The sequence below is a fragment of the Crocodylus siamensis genome, chromosome 10, assembly GCF_052110815.1.
Source record: "Crocodylus siamensis isolate JL-2025a chromosome 10, ASM5211081v1, whole genome shotgun sequence".
Taxonomy (NCBI): Eukaryota; Metazoa; Chordata; order Crocodylia; family Crocodylidae; genus Crocodylus; species Crocodylus siamensis.
Genome location: NC_143404.1, coordinates 55,990,747 through 56,009,338, shown reverse-complemented (window position 1 = coordinate 56,009,338; position 18,592 = coordinate 55,990,747). Strand labels below are relative to the sequence as shown.

Genomic DNA, 18,592 nt, shown 5'->3' with positions numbered 1-18,592 from the left:
GTCACATTAGAATACCACTACCAGTGACAACTGGGAGGATTAAAAAAAAGTGTCGAATGCATCCATCCCTTCTCTCGCCACCCAAAAAGACCTCAGTCATCCAGCAGCAGGGCTGTATGGAGACAAGATAGGGGATGGCAGCACCCAGGTATGCAGAGAGGGACAGCCAGTCTTTGCAAGGAGAACAGGTAAGCAAGCAGTAGTCAGACAGCAAGCCAGCACTAACCTCAATGGAGACTGAGATCAGCTCCACCCCACGCAGTGTGCTCTTGTCAAAGGGGTCGAAGAGATCGTCCCTCATGTTAGGTGGCTGCAACACGTACCCACACTGGCCACTGGACATGAACAGAGCCTGGTTCATCTGCATGGGCTTGTCTGGGAAAAGGAGGAAACATAAGGGCTCCAACATCTTACAAATCCTCTGCCAGCCCCACGCTCCAGAGTGACTTGAGCTGTATTTCTAAGCTGGGCTAAACTCCTAGGACAGCAAGTGCTGTGTCCACCGCCTATTCACATCATCAGAGAAGCTGGAGAGGGGAGGGAGTTATAGGAGCAGTTGATACTTCACCATAGCAGGCTCCTTCCCTTCAGGGCACTGTCTGGTTCATGTTTCTGGTGTCCCAAGCCAGAGGGCTATTTGACTTCCCTTCCATGGCTTGATGCATCTTAAGCTGTTCAGATTGGGCATTTCTCACTTGCTGCCAGGAATCTCCTCCTGTAGAATCCCTCCCCCATAAATATACACAGGCTTCCACTCCCTGTTATTGCTCCACAACCCGTATATCATTCCATCTCCCCAGGAACCAGATGGGCGTCGTCTCCCCAGTTATATGGCACCTGGAAGGGAACAAAGGGCTGCAGTGCTACCATAGAGGGGGATGTTCCCTGAACATGTATTCTGTGCTCCCTAGATAAGACAGAGCCATGGGATTCACAACAGTTTGCTGACCAGACAGCAACTACAGGCAACTCCTGGTGCTGGGGATAAAGCCATGCCACCCTCATCTCACTGACAGAAGCAGCTCTCACCTGGGGTCTGGAAGTTGAGTGCCACCAACTGACTGCCGCATATCCACATGGGCAAGGGGTCATAGTTGGAGGAGTCAAGGCGCTGGCCCTTGGGGTAGATGCGGGAGAGCTGCAGTCGATTGTACTGTAGGAACTTCTTGCCTTTGATCTTGTTGACGTACTTCTCTGCCTTGGTCTCGGGGAAGGAGGACATGTCCCTGTAACAGGCCCTTTCTGTGCCAATCTCTGGAGGGAGAAAGGGACAGCTGCTTACACAGGAGCTCCATCTTTCCTGACTGAAGCTGGGTGAGCCCTTCCCATGTCCAGGTAATTGAAGGAAGCAAGAAACCACCAGAGCTTTCAACCCCCTCCCGGGCTGCCAGGGAACTCCGCTAGTCACACAGTGGAGAGGCCTGTGCCAAATATCCCAGCAGTCTAGGACAGAAAAGTGGTCTCCAAATCCAAGTCCAAGCCATGCTTAAGCTGGGCGTCTGCACTTCTCTAAGGCCTGCTCCTGGTGCTTCTTGACCTGCACTTGCACCACCTGTGACCATAATCATTCCATCGCAGCCATCGCCTCCTTCCCATCCCATACTAACATTGACCTAGTTTTGGAAGTGTTTCTGTGCATTTCTATCCAGGCCTGCAGTACCCTCCATCTGCTCCCTCTCAGGACTGCCCAGGAGCAGCATGCTGGGGGAAGATGGATGAAATTGTCAGGGTCACCATCCCTATCAAGGGCATCTAGGTACCTCCTCTCCCCCCACCCCCTCCCCAGGTGGCTTTGCCAACCTCCACTCGATGTGGATGCCCAGGTCCAATCCCTCCAGCAGCTGCTTTGCTTCTAGGCCACAGTCCTAGGACAAGTAGCTGAAAGCTGTCCCCAGGAGCCACATGTGGGAGATGTCCATTTTCTGGGGACTGAGGTCTTGGGAGTTGTGCTTATATTGGGTCCCTGTTATACAAAAGCCAAACTGGACTTAAAACTCAGCAGGGCTGGCCCATCTGTGACGGTCACAGTCAGGACAGGTATGGTACATTTAGGGATGCTTGTAACACACATGGAGCCTGGCACTTCATCCCAGGACCTTGTGCTTACTCTCTTCATCAAAGGGGACAGGCCGGCAATAGACGACAAGCTCTGACAGCTCCAGGGCAATCTTCTTCCTCCTTTCCATCATCTTCCCTTCCGAGAGCTGCCAGAAGACCAAAGAAAAGGCATCAGGCCAAATACTCTCAGAGGGAGTCCTCTTCCAGCAGCCACACTGGCAAGCGCAGGTCAACAGCTCACTAGCCACAGCAGCTGCAGACTCAGCACTGCACTAGAAAATATCAGTGGAAGCACTGAAGTAAGCTGGAGGCTCGGTCTGGAGATGTTTTTATGGCAAGTTTTCAAGTGTTCTCGGAAGAGACTTAGGAGCACAGATTATCATGACCTTCAGTGGAGCTAACCCCTCAGTGATGTCTGCAATTCCCACTTCAACCTCTGCTACTACCTGCCTCCCACCTCCAGCCCATATTGCAGGGAACATCCCCAGCACACCAGGGAAGTACATCCACCCTTGGACTGAAAAGGGAAGGTCATGGTTTTCCCCCCTCCTTCCTCTTCCCCTCTTTAGGGAGTGCTTTGTCCTATCTTGCTGCTCATTGCAGCAGGTCCATCAGGACCTTCCCAAGCATCATAAGACTCACGTAAAAGGTAGGAGCAGAACCCCCTTTGTGACTCTCTGAGTAGAATAGGAGGATCCTAGCCAGCTATGATCCCTGCAAAGACATTAGCTTCACAGCTAGTCAGCCAGCCCCCAAATACCCCTGCAACACCAGCCTGGGCTCTAGTGGGGATAAGAAATACTCTGCTGCTCTTGAGGTGGCTGGCTCTGGCAGTGCATGGACATCACCAAGAAGGCTCAACAGTGATAGTGGTCTCCATGACTCACCCTGGCATCAGCGGTCTGGGCTGCTTCTCGGATCTTCTTCACCCAGTCCAGCAGTTCCTCATGTGTGTCAGCTGCCACGTCCAGGGACCAGCGCGACACTGAGGCCATGCTGATGGAGAAGACGAACATCCGATTGTTCTTCCCCTCGGGGCGGATGGCTGAGGTGGGAGAGGGAACGGAAGGAAAAAAAATAGTCACAACCACCGATGTATCCAAAAGCTCTGCACAGTGAATGGTGATAGCAGCAGAACACAACCAGGCAGGTTTCCTGTAAAGCAGCCCTGAGCTGAAGCCGGTTCACTGACCTTCAGGGTTTATGAAGATCAGAGAAGAGACTGTCAGCAAGGAGTTGGGGACAGAAGTGGCCCAGTGACCTAGAGGCAGCTGGGGTAGGACTGCCAGCCTCTTCATGTCCACAGTTGGGGCAGCAGACTCAGAGCACTCCAAGAGGAGTAATACATTCCTTCGTGCTGCTTCCAAGAGTCTGCAAATATGAGGCTCAGCCCAGGTTCCCACAGAAGACAGATGCCCCTGGTATCCAGGGTAGGGGTGCACCAATAAAAGATTTTTTTGGCCGATACCGATGGCCAATACCAATCCGATAGCCGATATGCAGCCCAGCAGCTTGGAAAGCAGCGTCCAGCTGGTAAGTCTGGAGTGGGAGCAGATCGAGGCCCCCATGGGGAGGGAGGGAGTGGGGCTGGGGCTGTTCAGCCAGGGCAGGGCAGGGTGAGACATGGGACAGAGCTGAGAGTGACTTGTCCTGGGGGGGTGGGCATATGACCCCCAGATGTGCGTGCAAGGTAAGGGCAGGCTGCCTGCTCCAGGCCTGGGAGCTGGGTGAGTGGCAGCAGTGCTGTGAGGGAGGCAATGCCAAATTTTGGGGTGGCTGCAGCTCCCCCCATAGCCCCTCCAATGCTGCTGCCCGTCCACCCTGAGTGCCCCTGGCCCTGGGCCTGCAGTAAGCAGCCCATCCTTGCCCTGTGTACAAGTGTGGAGACACGTGCCCCCCCATGCCTCCCCCAGGGTTGCTCACATGCACACAGCATTTAATCAGTGACATTAAATTGACTACACCAGCCAAAAAAAGCCAATTGCTGACAGTATCAATTTTTCTTTTATTGGTGCCAATCCGATATGGACTGATATATTGGTGCACCTCTAATCCAGGGACAGAAAGCATCTTAGGGGCAGCAGAGGAGCTGCTGCCTAGAGATCACTATACCACAAAGGACTAGCTGCAAACAAGATAGCAGCTGGAAGAGGAGGAGGAAGAAGAGATGAGGGCCTTCACACCAAGCAATGGTCTCTCCAGGACCAACGCAGGAGACTAAAAAGAGAAACCAGGATCCCAATCCCTTCCCCACATTCACTTACCTATCTGGCAGGACGGTACATCAAGGACACCTCCAAGCAGGTCTCCCAGGGGACTGTTCTCATCTAGCTGCTATTGAGAAGAGAAGAGATCACAGGCCAGTGGGTTAGAAGTGATGCTGGTGCAGCAACAAGTCTGTTTCTATACAGGTCACGCTAGAACAGTCATCTGAGAGGAGCAGTCAGGAGAGGAGAACTGCCCTTGGACTCAGCAATAGCTCAGCTTGCCTCGAGACCATAATCCATCCTCTCTCTCTCTTCACCATGTTGCCCCTCCAAACCACACCAATTTGTGCTTACCTCCCTTTCAGGCTCCAGACCCATGGGACTGACTATTTCTTCCACATAGTTGGAAGGAAACCACAGCTGCTTCTTGCCTCCATAATCCCCTCTCCACCTGCAAAAGACACAAGCTGTAGCCCTCCTGGAACAGCCATCAGTGGCACAAGACATGCAATAACAACCCCAGCAGCAGCAGCCTCGGCGCTTCTGTGGTTTCTACTCAGGCCAGAAACAGATGGGCACAAATGACCAGAGTCCTTGAACTTTCCACCTCACGGATGTCGCAGTTTCTAATGCCCACAGTTGGCAAAACACTGGGTCCCCTTCACTGAGAATCCTGCTGGCTGAGCAATACCCACGCCTCCCCCCAGAGGAGTCCGGCAAAGGGGACTGAAATGGCAGATAATGATGTAAGCAGGCTAGATAACAAATAGTTCATTAAAAAAGAATGGGGGAGTGGGCTGTGGTGGTGGTGAAACTGCACATACACACAGCTCTGGATGTTGACAGTCCCCTCCAATCACCCCTGAAGCTCCACTGCATTCACTAGGCTTTGCTGGAAGCTTTCTGGCCCTAGGGAGGTGTGATGGAGCCTGGCATCCTTGCTTTGCCCACAAGCCAGGGAATGAGAAAAGGTGATAGAAGCAACACTCCTTAAGTCTTCTCCCCCACATAGTACCACTACATAGACTGGATGGGACAACATCTAGGAGTCCAAGGGCAAGTTTAGTCTTCATGCCCTTGCACCCCTCAGAGACTGCAGACATGGGAAGCTGTGTTCTAGCAGGTGTCTCGTTACAAGTCAGGAAGGCCAAACATCTCCATCACCCTGAGGAGCAGCATGGGGAAACTCACCAGCCTCCTTCCTGTTTCTCCACGTTCTGGATGATGGCATTCTTTGTGAAGGTAAGCTCGTCGTCCCGCTGTGCCTTATAGTCAAACAGGGCTTTGACAGCACACTGCAAAAGCAACAGTGCTGTGAGCCATGAGTCTAAGGGGCTGGCATTGAGGTCATAATGGAAATAGTGAGAGAAGATGAGAGGGGACTAAAGGCTGAAAAACTGCCTCTATACTACATGCTGCCATAGCAAGTATGACTGAAGGGGTGCACAGAGCCTGAGATTCATAGTAGCAGGACTGGCTCACTGACAGGCCCCAATCATTAGCTTCATTAGAACTAGCAACTAACGGAAAATACATAACCCCCAGGTGAATGAGTACCCATGCCTGTCCACAGAGGCTGGGAGCCTTAGTTCACTCTAACAGCTGAGGTGTGCAGCTCCAGAAGTCCAGGGTTCAATCCCTAGCATCAACCAACATAGAAGTCATCTTAAATACAAGAATGGACTCACTTAGTAGCCATCTTCCTGGTCTGATTTTGCATTTCAACTTTATGGCTGACAAACAAAACACCACTGCCTATACATCAAAATTCACTCAGAACAAAGAGTAAAGACCAGCTTTCAGGGGGGCTGCAAGGCATATGGAAAGAGAGAAGGGCCCTAACCCAAACTTGGTTTTCTAAACAGCACATGAGGAGTTGCACACACTTTTGGCTTGCAGTCTCCCATGCCACAGGAGATGCATGTACACAAGAATTTTTTGCATTCAGTTGCTCAGATGTGCAAACAGCTTTTTCTATGTACAGACTCCGAGTTGGCCATTGCAAACGAGGCATGAGTTTGTGTGCAGAGCTTTAAAAAAAAAGAAAAAAAAGAATCAAAGCTGTAATAGGTTTTTCATTGTCTTTATCCTACTGCTAAGAACCTAGTGAAAAGAAATGTGTAGAAACTTCAGAGAGGAATGTCTGGAGTCACTCTCCCAGAGCATGTGCCAGCAGAGGGAGCAGGAACAGACTGTTTTTAACCCATGCATGATGTTCTGATCCCCAGAGGAAAAAGCAGATTCTTCCCTCCCTTGGGAGTTAACTGGTGGGGACCGAAGTGTACTCCCCAAGCTCCCGAAGGCAGCCTTCTGAAACACAGGAATAGCCCACAAAGCAGTGATCCCCGGAGCCAGCTCTGCAGGGGAACTGTCAGACAACACTTCTTTGGGGGTTATCACATTATCTTGACAAAGCATATAGAACAAAACAGATGAGCTGCACACAATGCCACAGGGAGGCATGCTCAGTGGGATTTCTCTGCTGCATAATACAGTAAGAGACCCTGAAAACAGAACTAAGCATGCAACCTAGTGGTGGGCGGGGGAGGAACAAGCAACTCATCACCTCCACTCTCAAAAACTCACTGCAAAAAAAAAAAAAAAAAAAAAAAAAAAAAATCAGCAACCAGACCTCACTCAGCCTTGTCTTCTTTCCAGGCACCCGGAAATCCACTCCTCCTCCTCAGGAAGGAGTCAGTGGCTGCCTGGAGCAGAGCTGCATGGGGTGTTAGTGCAGGAGAAAGCCCTTTGGGCACAACTGGAAAGGAGATTTTGAATCTGCAAGTCATTAGCATCAATGTAGAAATATGGAACAGCAAGGGGATACCTTGAACGTTGGCATGGGATTGGCCTCCACGTAGAATCCTGGGTGGCGCCCTTCATAAAGGGCTCCATAGTCTGGCTCCTGCAACACAGAAGCACGTAAGATGTCAGGTGGAGTCATGCGATTTACTGCAAGGGGAGCAGTTCCCTTTGTCGGGTAGCAGTCAAAGACAGGTACTCAGACAGGCTTAACAGGCAGGAAATACAGACTGCATCTAACCAGAAACAGCCCTTGCTCCCTTGGAGGCCTGGGGTCAGGATCCCTGTGAAGTCGATTGGGACAGGTCAAACATGACGCCGGAAAATCACAGCTCCTTTTGCTAGCCTGGTATTACATGCAACACACGCTCATTCAACCTATAAGCAAGGGGCAATCAAACAGCCCCAGAAGAGACCAGCCCAGCCAAACTCTTATTCAACCTGGACTCTTCTGAATTTGTTGGGCTGCCCCTTGATCAGCTCCCCCATGCCCGACCCAAACTCACCGCTGTCCCGATCTTCTCCAGGGTCTCCTCGTTGATCGGATACCTCAGCTTCATCTTGCGGTAGAGCGGGTGCTTCTCATAGTAGCTGATCAGGTCCACCAGGCTATCAAACTCTGAGTTTCCCAGCAGCACAGTCTGGCCCTCTTGCTGCACTCGGCAGTGCTTGATCTTCCCTTCCGCCCTGGTATGTGGAGACAAGCAGACATGCTGCGTGGTGAATCATGGAGATGCTCCCTCTCTCTCCAAAAGGCCGTTCAGATAATGAACAAAGCCTCACCTCACCCCAACACATTCCCTCCACATCTGTGGTCCTCCTGGCTACCAAGCAGAGTGGTTGGACACAGAACGTTAGCAGGACACTGACATGCCGAGAAAAGGTAAAGCCATCTTGGGTCACACCAAGAATCACAAGGGAGCCCGGAGTCAAATCCCCAGAACTGAGCAGCCCTGAGTTACAGGAGAGCTCTGAACTCCAAAACATCCAAAGCACTGGGAAGGTTCACATGGGCTTTTGGTGGGGAAGAGGCCAAGGGAAGACAATATGCAAGCCTCAGGGGTGCGTCTTACAGGGTGCAGCTAAAGCAAGCTCCCATGAAACCACCTGACACTTATCACGTGGAAAGGCTGGATCTGGTGCCTCCCATGTTTTTCAGAAAAACCCACCTTTTGTCTGAATCACACTGGCCAGCAGGGATACAGAGATCAGGAGCTTCCACAAAGGGAGACTTTAATTGCAATATGCAGCAGAGACCAACAGCTCTGGGTGGCCTCAGCTTTGCATTGGGAAGCATTTCCAGCCAAACAGTTGATGATTTAAAGTATGCAAGTGCACAATGGAGCAAACATTACACACCCATGTAAAAATTAAAAGGGGAGCAAGAAAGGGGCAACCCAGAGAGGCATGAAAAGAAAGTGATGGCTCTTCACATAGATTCCCAAACTAGACCCAAATCACACCAACCCCACCTGTCCCCACCCGCACTCCTGGGCATCGACACCTGAACACAGCAGAAATCCCTTCCCTCAGGACTCTCCCCTATCCATGCATTCTGCCAGAGCTGCTTACCGGAAGGAGATGGCGTATGAGTTGGGTTCACTCCTCTTGCGCACCAAGAAGGCTCCATCTCGTGGCACCCTCATCAGCATGTGCTCTGCCTGGGCCCGGGTGAGACTGGCATGGTACCACCTGTGGGTGAGAGCACCAGTCTGGCTGAAAGCTTTGCCCAAAGGTGAGCTCCAGGACCAATGGCTGGCTAGTTCCATCTCCCAGAACAATGCAATCAAACCGACCAGCACAGGCTCCTCTGCAGACCAGTGCCCAGCATAGCAGGGGAAGGGATGGCAGGCTGGCTGGGCAAGGGAGCCTGCTAGCCAGCTGCCACTATGCCTGCTTCCTGAAGAGGTTAATGCTGAGGACTTAGTGCTCTGTGGAGGAGCAGGTGGGATTCAGCCACAAAAGGGCCAAAGTGGGGGAGGAGAAGGAAACACTGCAAAGAAGCTAGCCTGGTTGGACCTCCCAGCAGTTTCCAGGACAGACATCTGGTTCCAACCCACGCGCCAATCCCTCTCCCTTACTCTTTGCTCTCGTGGGCGTTTGTCTGTGGCACAGGCTCCGTCAGTCTCATCTCAAACTCGTTGCACCGCAGTGGCACTTGCTGGTAGTGGGTGATGAGGTCGTACAGACTATCAAACACCAGGTTGTCAGTCAGGAAGAACTTAGGGCTGCCGGCATCCTGGCGGGAGTGAATACGGCAATGCTGCACCTTCCCATTGCGCCTGCAGAGCAAAACAAGGGAAGAGTGGCTTGCTCTGGGCTGCTTGCCCCAGCATCCCACTCCAGGGATTCCTCAGGGCAGGTATTAAAATAGCCACTGCCAAATACAAGTGGATGAGATGCTGATGTGTTATATTCTCAGGCGAGTCACTGGCTGCTCAGGTTTGCAGAACAAAATTGGCCAGCTGAACTGAACACCAAGTAGTGAAGTGCTTTGGGATTCAGAGGTGTCTTCAGTCCTAGGCCAAGAAGTACCTCTGCTATATTCCATGAACAGCACATAGCAAAGGAAATCCAGTGTGCTTTAAGAGAAGCAAATTGCTATTTGCCTGGGAGGAGGAAGAAATCCTCATCATCCATGGGCACATGGAAGCATAGGGGCTATTCATATTCCTAATACAAAGGATGCATTTCATCAAAAGGTCTTGGAGGACTTTACCCTTCCATAACTGAGACCCAGAGACTTCAATGAGCTAGATATCACCTGCCTTACTACAATGAAAGAGGAACTGAGGCATGAAGATGGCAACTAACCAACTTAGTTATCTTGGCTATGAGTGCAAAGAAGCTGCCTGGGAAGAAATTCCCTAAGAACTGAACCCAACATTACTGGCATACCATAAAGGGGTATTTATAAGGAGCTCATGGATTAAGACAGCTCTAGCACTGATAAAAGCAGCAATGAATTTAAGCAGCACCTGCAAGTCCTTACCAGAAAGAGAGGGTGTAGTCTCCCACAAATGTCTCACTCTCTCGCACCAGAAAAGACCCATCAGGGGCTCCTGTCTCTATGCAGTATTCTGTCAGCAGCCTCTCTGCTATGTGACGCCCATCACGCCCAGCCCCCAGCTTGCCATGAAACCATTTCTCCGTGGAGTGAAGTTCAGTGCTGTTGCTCACCTGACAGGAGAAAGAGGTTGATTCTTCCAAGCTACTGAGTGCTGCCACTTTGCTATGGCAGGGGCCTGCTATGCTCCAAGTGGTGAACCCTCCAACTACAGGCTAAGGGCCTCATTGCATGTTACACTTAGCGCATGTTATAGTTGGACAGTAGTAATCATTAATGCGACTTCAAGTTTTTGGAGCAGTTACATATTAATGCTTACTACAATCTAAATATAGATCATAGTACCACACCAGAATCTTGAACGGACTCTGGTGCCATCCCAAGATCAAGACCGAAAAACAGCTGGTCTTTGGTCTCAGCTCTGGGACTGCACTACTACCTGTTCAAGACTCCCACACACTCCCAGGCCTGAGACCCAAAATAATTAGGTGATTTTTGGGTCCCAGGCAGGGGAGCCACCAGAGCTGGTTGGAGACTCTCATGCAGTCCTGGGGCTGGGAAACACAAATCAGTGGATTGCAGGTCCCAGCTCCAGGGCCACAACTGATTTTATTATCTCTATGGACCAGTCTCAGGTTAAGGCAACATTACTGAAGACAATCAGGAGACAGGCCACTTTAAAAAATGTGTAATCTTGATACGATACAAAAGCACTTGGCATGCTTTATCCTGTTTGAATGCTCAGACTCTGCTGTTTTAAATGTGGCTAACATGCGAAGTGTAATATGCAACAACCCCATAGAACATTTGAAACAATTTTTCCCTCCCCATAAAACAAAACTGTTTTGGGGCTTTAGCCCCAAACTAAAATTGAGTCATCACAACCCAAGGCTCTCAGATACCATTATCTAGGGAGGGAATAAGGCCCTCATTTTACACATACAGAAAATAAGAGCTGAGACAGGTAAGGTAAGGGCTGGCTCTCTGAAGATGCCAAGCACCCACATTCCCTGGTGAAGTCAGCGCGCAGCAGAGATGCTCGTAAGTGCAATCATCACTTATATGGATGCCAAATGTTAGGTCCCCAAATGTGCCGCCCTTACCTCCTTTTGTTCCTCCTCATCCTCATTTCCTTGGTCATTCGTGGTCTCCCCAGAGTAATAAATTTTGTTGCTGGTCAAGACAAAGTAATGTGGGTTCCACTCCTTCAGGGAGACACAGAAAGAAACCTCTGTCAGAAAGGACTCATTCAAGAAGCATGCAAGTCTAATGCCTTGCTGCAGAGTTTTTCACCCTGTAGTTGGTAGGACTAACAAAGGGAGGTGAACTGGTGAATTTCAGGGCTCACATAAGAAAATGATTAATGACAGATAAAACCTTGCCTGGGACGTAGCTTATAAGACACCAAGGGTGTGTCCAGACAAGCGCAGTCATCCGTTAGGGAACACGTTTGCAGTGCGACATACCGTGCAGTCCAGGGTTTTCAGCATTGCAAGGGCACGCTGCCCGAGCATGTGCTGCTCCTTTTTTTCCCCCCTTTTTTTTTTTTTGACCCCAGATATCTAGGGGTCTAGACAGACAGACAGATGTGGGGAAAAAACCAAACTTGAAGCAGTGCACACTCGAGCAGCATGTGCTGCTAAAAAGCGGAGTTGGGCTGCTTGGAGCTGTGGTGCGGCTTCTGGCCAGGTTCCGCCCGGCAGAATCGTTGTGCCTGCAGCTCCGGGAGGCCCTCAGGCAAGGCTGCTGGGACCAGCACAGTGCTTGCCCCAGCCTTCCCTACTGCCCCCAGGGCAACCTGCTGCATGCCAAAGCATGCAAGGCATTGGCATTCCCTGCGGACAAGCAGATGCAGTGCAAGGTGCATCACTACTACTTGCCCCTGGGGAATCAAACGTCCACACACGACTGGACGCACCCCAATAAGTTAAGATGACCCTGCTAATCCAACTTCAGAACACTTTCCAGAACAAACTACCACAATAGCACTAGACTGCAAATTGTTTTGTGATGCAAACTAATTGGGGAATCAGACAAAGGATTCTTGAATACACTGTAAATGGATACTGCCAATGGGGCACTTAATTAATTAAAAAAAATACAACTCAGAAGAGATTCAGGTCCTGAACCAGAGCCAGAATCCTTCGAACACTTTAGGCTGTTCTCATTTACTGACTCGCACCCTTCTCGGGCAGGATGGCTTCATAGGACACAAAGGTTAGTGATTTGCCCACTAAGGTCTTGTTCAGTTTACAGGGGTCCAATTAGCTGAATAGCCCCTAGGCAACTTGAAGCAGATGGTGTTTCTGCTGCTGTCAAACCTACATGGTTGATGGGATCTTCCAGGTAAAGGATCCCGTTCTTTATTGAGTTGCTGATATCATTCTCTGAATACATTATGGATGTTGGCAGCTCCTCATAAGCACTGCCCTCCGCCAGCTTCTTGTGCTGCAGAACAAGACATGCAAGTTAAAACACCTCAGAGGAGGAAAGGTGCTTGCAAAGGAAATGGTGTTATTTTGTTTCTGCCCCTGACTTGAACATCCTTAAAGTTCTTCTGATCACTACTAAGGACTCCCTCCAGATCATAATCACTAGATCAAAAGTTCCCCCCAACCTGCCCCACTTCAGTGAAGTGTCAAGAGTGATGCTAAAAAAACTGCTGTGCATTTGTGCCCTCTGGCTTTGCAAGAGCCTCGATGGACAATTTTACCTGAGACATAAAAGAAAGGTAGTTAGCCATGTTAGTCTGAAGTCAGGCAGAAAGCAGGATAGGCCTGCACCTTATAGACTAACTGAATCAGAGATGCATAAGCTTTCATAAGCAAGAGCTCCCTAGCATCTTGCACGTCTCTGATTCAGTTAGTCTATAGGGTGCATCTCTACCCTCCTTTTCTGTGAGATATGCCATGACTCTGGAAACAGTTTTTACAATTTAATGGCAATTAGATCCTATACCAATTGGTCTAAAGAGACAACTCCAAAAGCCCAGAATGAGATACTTTCCAGAGGTCACTTAAGTTCACAGTTCAATTAACAATCACGTATCTATCTGGATAGGCAAAACCCACATCTGTGGAGGTTACTGGATTAAATGAACCTTGAGACCTGTACAGTTCTATCAAGCAGTAATCATTCTCTATAAATTGACCAGAAGGACCCAAATCCCACCCAATTCTCCACAAAGCCTCCATAAAGGAGAGATGTGCTCCTCAACTCTACTTGCTTTTCTAGGACAGGTTCCCCCTTTTAAGCAGCCGATGCTTTTAGAACAGTAGAAAGTGTCCACTGCCAATACAAGAGGCCACAGTAAGCAGGAGGTGTGGCTGTACAAACAGTGAAGCAAATAACGGAGAGCTCTGACAAAAAGAGGGGAAGGGGGAAACTAAAGATGGAACCTGAAGCCAGGCCACCAGACATTTACATCTGGATCCTGATCCACAGTCTGACTTTTCCTGATGCCTCCAGAAAAATCTAGCCTAATTCACCAAAGCTGGGAAACAAAACTATCATGTGGGCTTCCAGCCCACTTAAAAGGAACTCTCCCCTATGAGCTACACGAGCTCCCTTAATTTGTGCGCTCCCCATCCCCACTTTACATGTGAGATGTGACCTGGAAAAGGAATTTTACCTTAATGAGAATCTTCCTCTTAAGCTGGTTTGGAGATGGGAGCCCATCAGCAGAAATATCTACTGGTTTGGTCAAGAGCATGTCCCCAAAGACTTTCTTAAAATTCTGAGCCATGTTCCTCTGTTGGGCAATGCTGCAATGATCCTCAATGGACAGGATGACAGGATAACTGGCCAGTGGAGATGCAGAAAGGAACGAAAAAGTTAAATATCAGAGCAGTGTCTCAGTGGGACTGAAGAACTGGGCATGTTAATCCTGTCCTGTATATCAGCCAATCATCATCTCTCCAAAAGCTTCTCTTTCTGTGATTTTTACATGGCCCAAGAACAGCAGGTCTAAATGACTTACCAACCCCAATACATATCATATCAGAAAAGCCCATTATTCCCAGTGTACACATGGAGGAACTGGAGTGCACCAACCTAACCAAGGTTACACAGAAGATCATGGCAGAGCTAGGCCTTGAACTCTGGCCATCTTTGCTTACTTTCACTAAGTAACAAAGTATTTCAACTGCTGAACAGATTATTCTGGAGGCTGCACAGAGCTTCTGGAGCTTAGCCTCTGTATTAGGACATCAAACATTAAAGGACACTTTAATGCTAAATTCAGGTATAAGGACTCTACCCTGCATCAGGGAGTTAAAGACAGAGATAGATTGGAGCTCCCTGACGCTAAGTTCATGTTCATTGATCAAACTGGAAAGTGTTTATGTATTAAATCCACTTCTGTGCAGAAAGGCAAGTCACTTCACTCCCATTCAAACCCTAATGTGGAGGTTTGTGCAAGTCCCTGGCACATAAGTGTTTCACCCCAGTTGAATTTGGTTCAGCTCTATAAAGTCTCTGCTTTCAGTACACCATGCTAGACTCAAACTGCTGATGAGTGAGATCCCAGGATCCCTTCTTGACTTACTCGGAGGTCACAAAGGCATGCTCCTTGATGGTGACCAAGACATCAGAGAATTTGATTTTGGTGGTTAAGGTGTGTCCATGATAAATCACTGGCATCCCATCTGGGCCATCCCAGCAATCCACTGCAACAGAACCAAATGGGAAACTTAACTGAAGCCCAGTGACATAAGACAGACAGAGATACAAGGGCTGAATTGAACTGCAGAGCTACGTGCAGTGAGATCTACACTGGATAGGAAAAAGGAGTGGCAAAATGCATGTTCTTTGTGAGAGAACAAATATCCAGTGTAGTGAGAGACAGTCGCGCACAATCGCATTAACCCCTCTGATGCCTGCATGTATACAAACTGAAGCCTGGCACGTTACACTTAAGATTCACCAGTCAATCCCATCAGCTGGCAGAGCTCCCAGCTGCAGGATCTTGCTACTGGCCAGTGTAGGGAGAGCCCAGGATCATGATTCCAGGCTCCGCCTGCACTAACAATAAGGTGTGGTGGGATCTGATGCTGGATTTCGCACTCATATCTCCTGCCATGTATATGTGGCATGGCAGGAACTGTGACTGGGGGAGTCCTGAAGCAGATCCCATCATACCTTTACTTGCATATCTGCCAGAAGCCTGAGTTAGGTTGGGCATAACTGGAGTCATAACAATATGCAGCAGGACCCGACAACAATACTGATGTCAGCACTTCCTGCATCTTTCATGCAACACCCTGATAACACTCTACAAACTTCCATGGGTTAGACCTCAGTCAAAGCTAAAAGAGCAAATCTCTTCCCTATAGGTGGGGACAAAATACGGTGATAAAGTGACTCACCAAGGTCACGGAGCAAGTTAGTGTAAGAATGAAATTAGAGCCTGATTGAGCCGACTGACATTTTCTGACTGAAACTTTCTTCCGCAGTTGGAAAAAAAAAAAAAGTTTTCTTGAAAGTGAAAATATTTCAGGAAAACAATTTAATTTGCACTGAATTTCCAGTGCTCTGATGAACCAAGTGCTAAATGGAAATTTGTTTCACTGCAAGTCTACAGTACACGTTGATTTTTTTCTTGGAAAAAAAAAATTTCTCAAGAGAGACTGTTTTACTCAGAGGATTTTGTGGAGAAGACTAGAATTTTTTTTTAAACCAGCTCCATTCCCAGACTCCTATGCTTGTGTCTTACTGCAGAAGCAGGTTGTCTCCTGGAATACAGCAGAAGGAGAGAGAAAGACAAAGTCCCAGTCCTTATTCCTAGGCCAAAATGTTTTAAATATGGGATGGGGTATAAAATAGTTGGAGCTCTACCTGCCTTACTGCCCTACTGCTCAGTGTATTACCTGGCACAAGATGGAAACATGGCTGCACACCCTCTAAAATAGCTCAAGACACAGCCCCTGAGGCAAACCATTTCCTAAAAGGGAAGGCTCACACACAGCACTACAGTTTCTCATTTATCTGCAATAGGAGCCAGAGGCCTCATGAGACAGCAATATGCCATTGCTGAAAGACAGAAGCCAGCCCGTTGCTGGGTACTCACACTCAATGCACCGGCAGCCCATGCGCAGACAGCGAGCATATGCTTCCAAAGACGACTCACTTGAGAACTGGTCTCCTGTCAGGTACCTTTGATGCAGAAGAAACATGCTGTCAGGAACTATATGCTATGAGTCCTTTTCAAAGGGCCTCACATAATCAAGTAGGTTGGTGCAAAGCTTGAGGAGAGGGGAGAGAAGGGGAGACCTCCCAAATACCCCATGTCCAAACGTACATGAAAGGTGCGAGTCCAGTCACCCCCTGCACTGCTGGGCTACAAATTCAAACCTCAGATCTGTGCATATTCCTGCTGTGGCATCTCTGACTGAGCAAATGGGCATATAAACTCCAGCGAGCGATAATGCCGTTTGCTCTGCTAGACTAACACTGGCCTTAAAGAGGACATTTCCTTTCCACGTTTCTAAAAGTTTGTTGTGTTGTGGTAAGTGAAACAGCTGATCTTGCCTTGCCAGGGTTTTCCTTACAAGCCTCTTTAGGGGCTAGGGAAGTTGAGAACATCAAGAGAAGCAAAATGACTGGACAACAGCTCAGGCTCTCAACCTCCTACCAATGCAGGGGTGCATCTGGCCACGCACAGATGGAAGCACTGAGAATCAAGCAACAAGGAAGACTGGACTATGGGGAAATAGGTATCCTCGATGTAGCTGACCACAGAATGGAAGTCGTCTGGCACTGGCATGTCACGGGGTGTGTGTGAAAGGGTCAACAGAGAAGTAAAATATCACAAAGCAGAACAGGACATCTGGAAGAGTGAGAACAAGATGGATGGAATGAGAGAAGTTTCCTTTGCCCTTACGTGTTATGCGAGGAGGATATCCAGTAATGGGAGAGGGGGTTATTCATGTTCTCTAGACACACCGCGTCCAGCTGTGAGTTCCAGATGCTGTTCTCTTTGGAAAACAGGAAGGTGAGAAACTGACCAGAAAGAAACAAGAAAGCATTAGTGTGAATTAGGATTTTATGCTGGTGATAAGGCAGGCACAGACATGGGCTGGGACAGTGCAGACCCCACCCAACCGCCAAAGCCAGTGGGGGCTGCTCAGTGACTCGTACAAGTACAAACAGTAGAAAGGTCTGAGTCAATCCCCACTGAAGTCACTGGACTGATTCAGCTGGGAGCAAGATTAAAGTCCCAGTGCTGGAAGACTCCACTGCTTTGCCCTTCTTACACTGGTTACAGCTTCACCTTCTTTTCTGAAACTCAGAATGCATTTATACCAGCCAGGACCATTAACCTGAATTTAATTTTTTTCTGCCAACAGTTTTGACTATTTGGAATAATTATCAATGCCCAAATAGTTCAAATTTCAAGAAAATACTAATGTCCAATGGGGTCTCCCAATGCCATGAGATCATTACACAGGGACATCAGGTTCCTGCTGTCCAGTCTATGTCACAGGGAGCGGGGACTTAAATTCTCTTGTACGCCATAGTGATAATATAGCTTTTTGAAGTCATTTGACTAAAGAGATGCAACAATGGCTGATAATGCAAGCAGCATTTGCTAATGTGGACAAAAGGTCATACAAAACAGCACACACCCACTCAGACTCTGAGTCACATCACACGGAGTGACTGAGGCTCTCTTTCACCTTATTCTCAACTCCCTTCCACCTCCACACATACTCTCCTTCTGCAGCAATAGCTGTCCAAGAGTCTTACCTCATCTAAGGAGAAATAAGGCTCTTCAATCTCCCTCAGTGGATCTCTCAGAAAGCTAAACATGAACTCCTGCACCAGGTTCAGGTCTGTAGCCCAGAGCTCCTGCATACACAGAGGGCATGGGGAGGTGAAAAGTTTTGAGTTATACAAGGTAAAGCTTTGATTAACACCCCCCCAAAAAAAAAAACAACCAAAAACACAAACCCAACTTACAATTCCTTCAACTAGAGGATCTACTGTATATAGCTGAATACAAGATGAGGTCCCCTCCATGGGGAGAAAAAAACCCCATGTTTTATAATCACATACAAGGAAATCTCACTAAATACCTTATCTATCATTAAACTGCTGCCACAAGAAGTATGTGCTCAGCAATGGAAACCAACTATGAAGCTGATTAAATGCAGCCAACACTGAGCAAGACTATACAATACATGGCCTACACCGAGCTCCCGTTCCCCTGTCACCCTGGGCCCTTGCTCAGCTCACCATCTGATAGTCCAGTAAGAATTTCTGGAAATCCAGCAAGGACACCCGGTAGTGTTCAGCTCTCTCCCCACTTCTGGAGGAAGAAACAAAAATGCCAAGATCAGTGATCCCATCAGGCTCTGGCATCCACAAGATATAGGAAGTCACTATTGATCCAAACAGCACATGCTAGGAACCAATTCAACATACCTCAGAGAAACACAGTAGAGCCCCACCCCATTGT

The 18,592-nt window shown here is 48.7% G+C and overlaps 1 protein-coding gene across 6 annotated transcripts in view; it reads right to left on the bottom strand.

Moving 5' to 3' along the window:
• PLCG1 (phospholipase C gamma 1) overlaps nucleotides 1-18,592 on the bottom strand; it is an 82,710-nt gene that overhangs the window by 8,578 nt on the left and 55,540 nt on the right. For all 6 annotated transcript variants that reach the window (XM_090020956.1, XM_090020955.1, XM_090020953.1 and 3 more), the window contains 20 exons: nucleotides 18,370-18,442; nucleotides 17,881-17,982; nucleotides 17,015-17,133; nucleotides 16,202-16,287; nucleotides 14,681-14,801; nucleotides 13,766-13,934; nucleotides 12,460-12,582; nucleotides 11,238-11,339; nucleotides 10,060-10,247; nucleotides 9,149-9,349; nucleotides 8,640-8,759; nucleotides 7,574-7,754; nucleotides 7,093-7,170; nucleotides 5,457-5,560; nucleotides 4,620-4,716; nucleotides 4,323-4,392; nucleotides 2,946-3,103; nucleotides 2,108-2,204; nucleotides 1,030-1,254; nucleotides 227-375 (listed from right to left, as the gene is read on the bottom strand). In XM_090020956.1, the coding sequence (XP_089877082.1) occupies nucleotides 227-375; nucleotides 1,030-1,254; nucleotides 2,108-2,204; nucleotides 2,946-3,103; nucleotides 4,323-4,392; nucleotides 4,620-4,716; nucleotides 5,457-5,560; nucleotides 7,093-7,170; nucleotides 7,574-7,754; nucleotides 8,640-8,759; nucleotides 9,149-9,349; nucleotides 10,060-10,247; nucleotides 11,238-11,339; nucleotides 12,460-12,582; nucleotides 13,766-13,934; nucleotides 14,681-14,801; nucleotides 16,202-16,287; nucleotides 17,015-17,133; nucleotides 17,881-17,982; nucleotides 18,370-18,442 (2,563 nt within the window). The remainder of the gene's footprint in view (nucleotides 1-226; nucleotides 376-1,029; nucleotides 1,255-2,107; nucleotides 2,205-2,945; nucleotides 3,104-4,322; nucleotides 4,393-4,619; nucleotides 4,717-5,456; nucleotides 5,561-7,092; nucleotides 7,171-7,573; nucleotides 7,755-8,639; nucleotides 8,760-9,148; nucleotides 9,350-10,059; nucleotides 10,248-11,237; nucleotides 11,340-12,459; nucleotides 12,583-13,765; nucleotides 13,935-14,680; nucleotides 14,802-16,201; nucleotides 16,288-17,014; nucleotides 17,134-17,880; nucleotides 17,983-18,369; nucleotides 18,443-18,592) is intronic.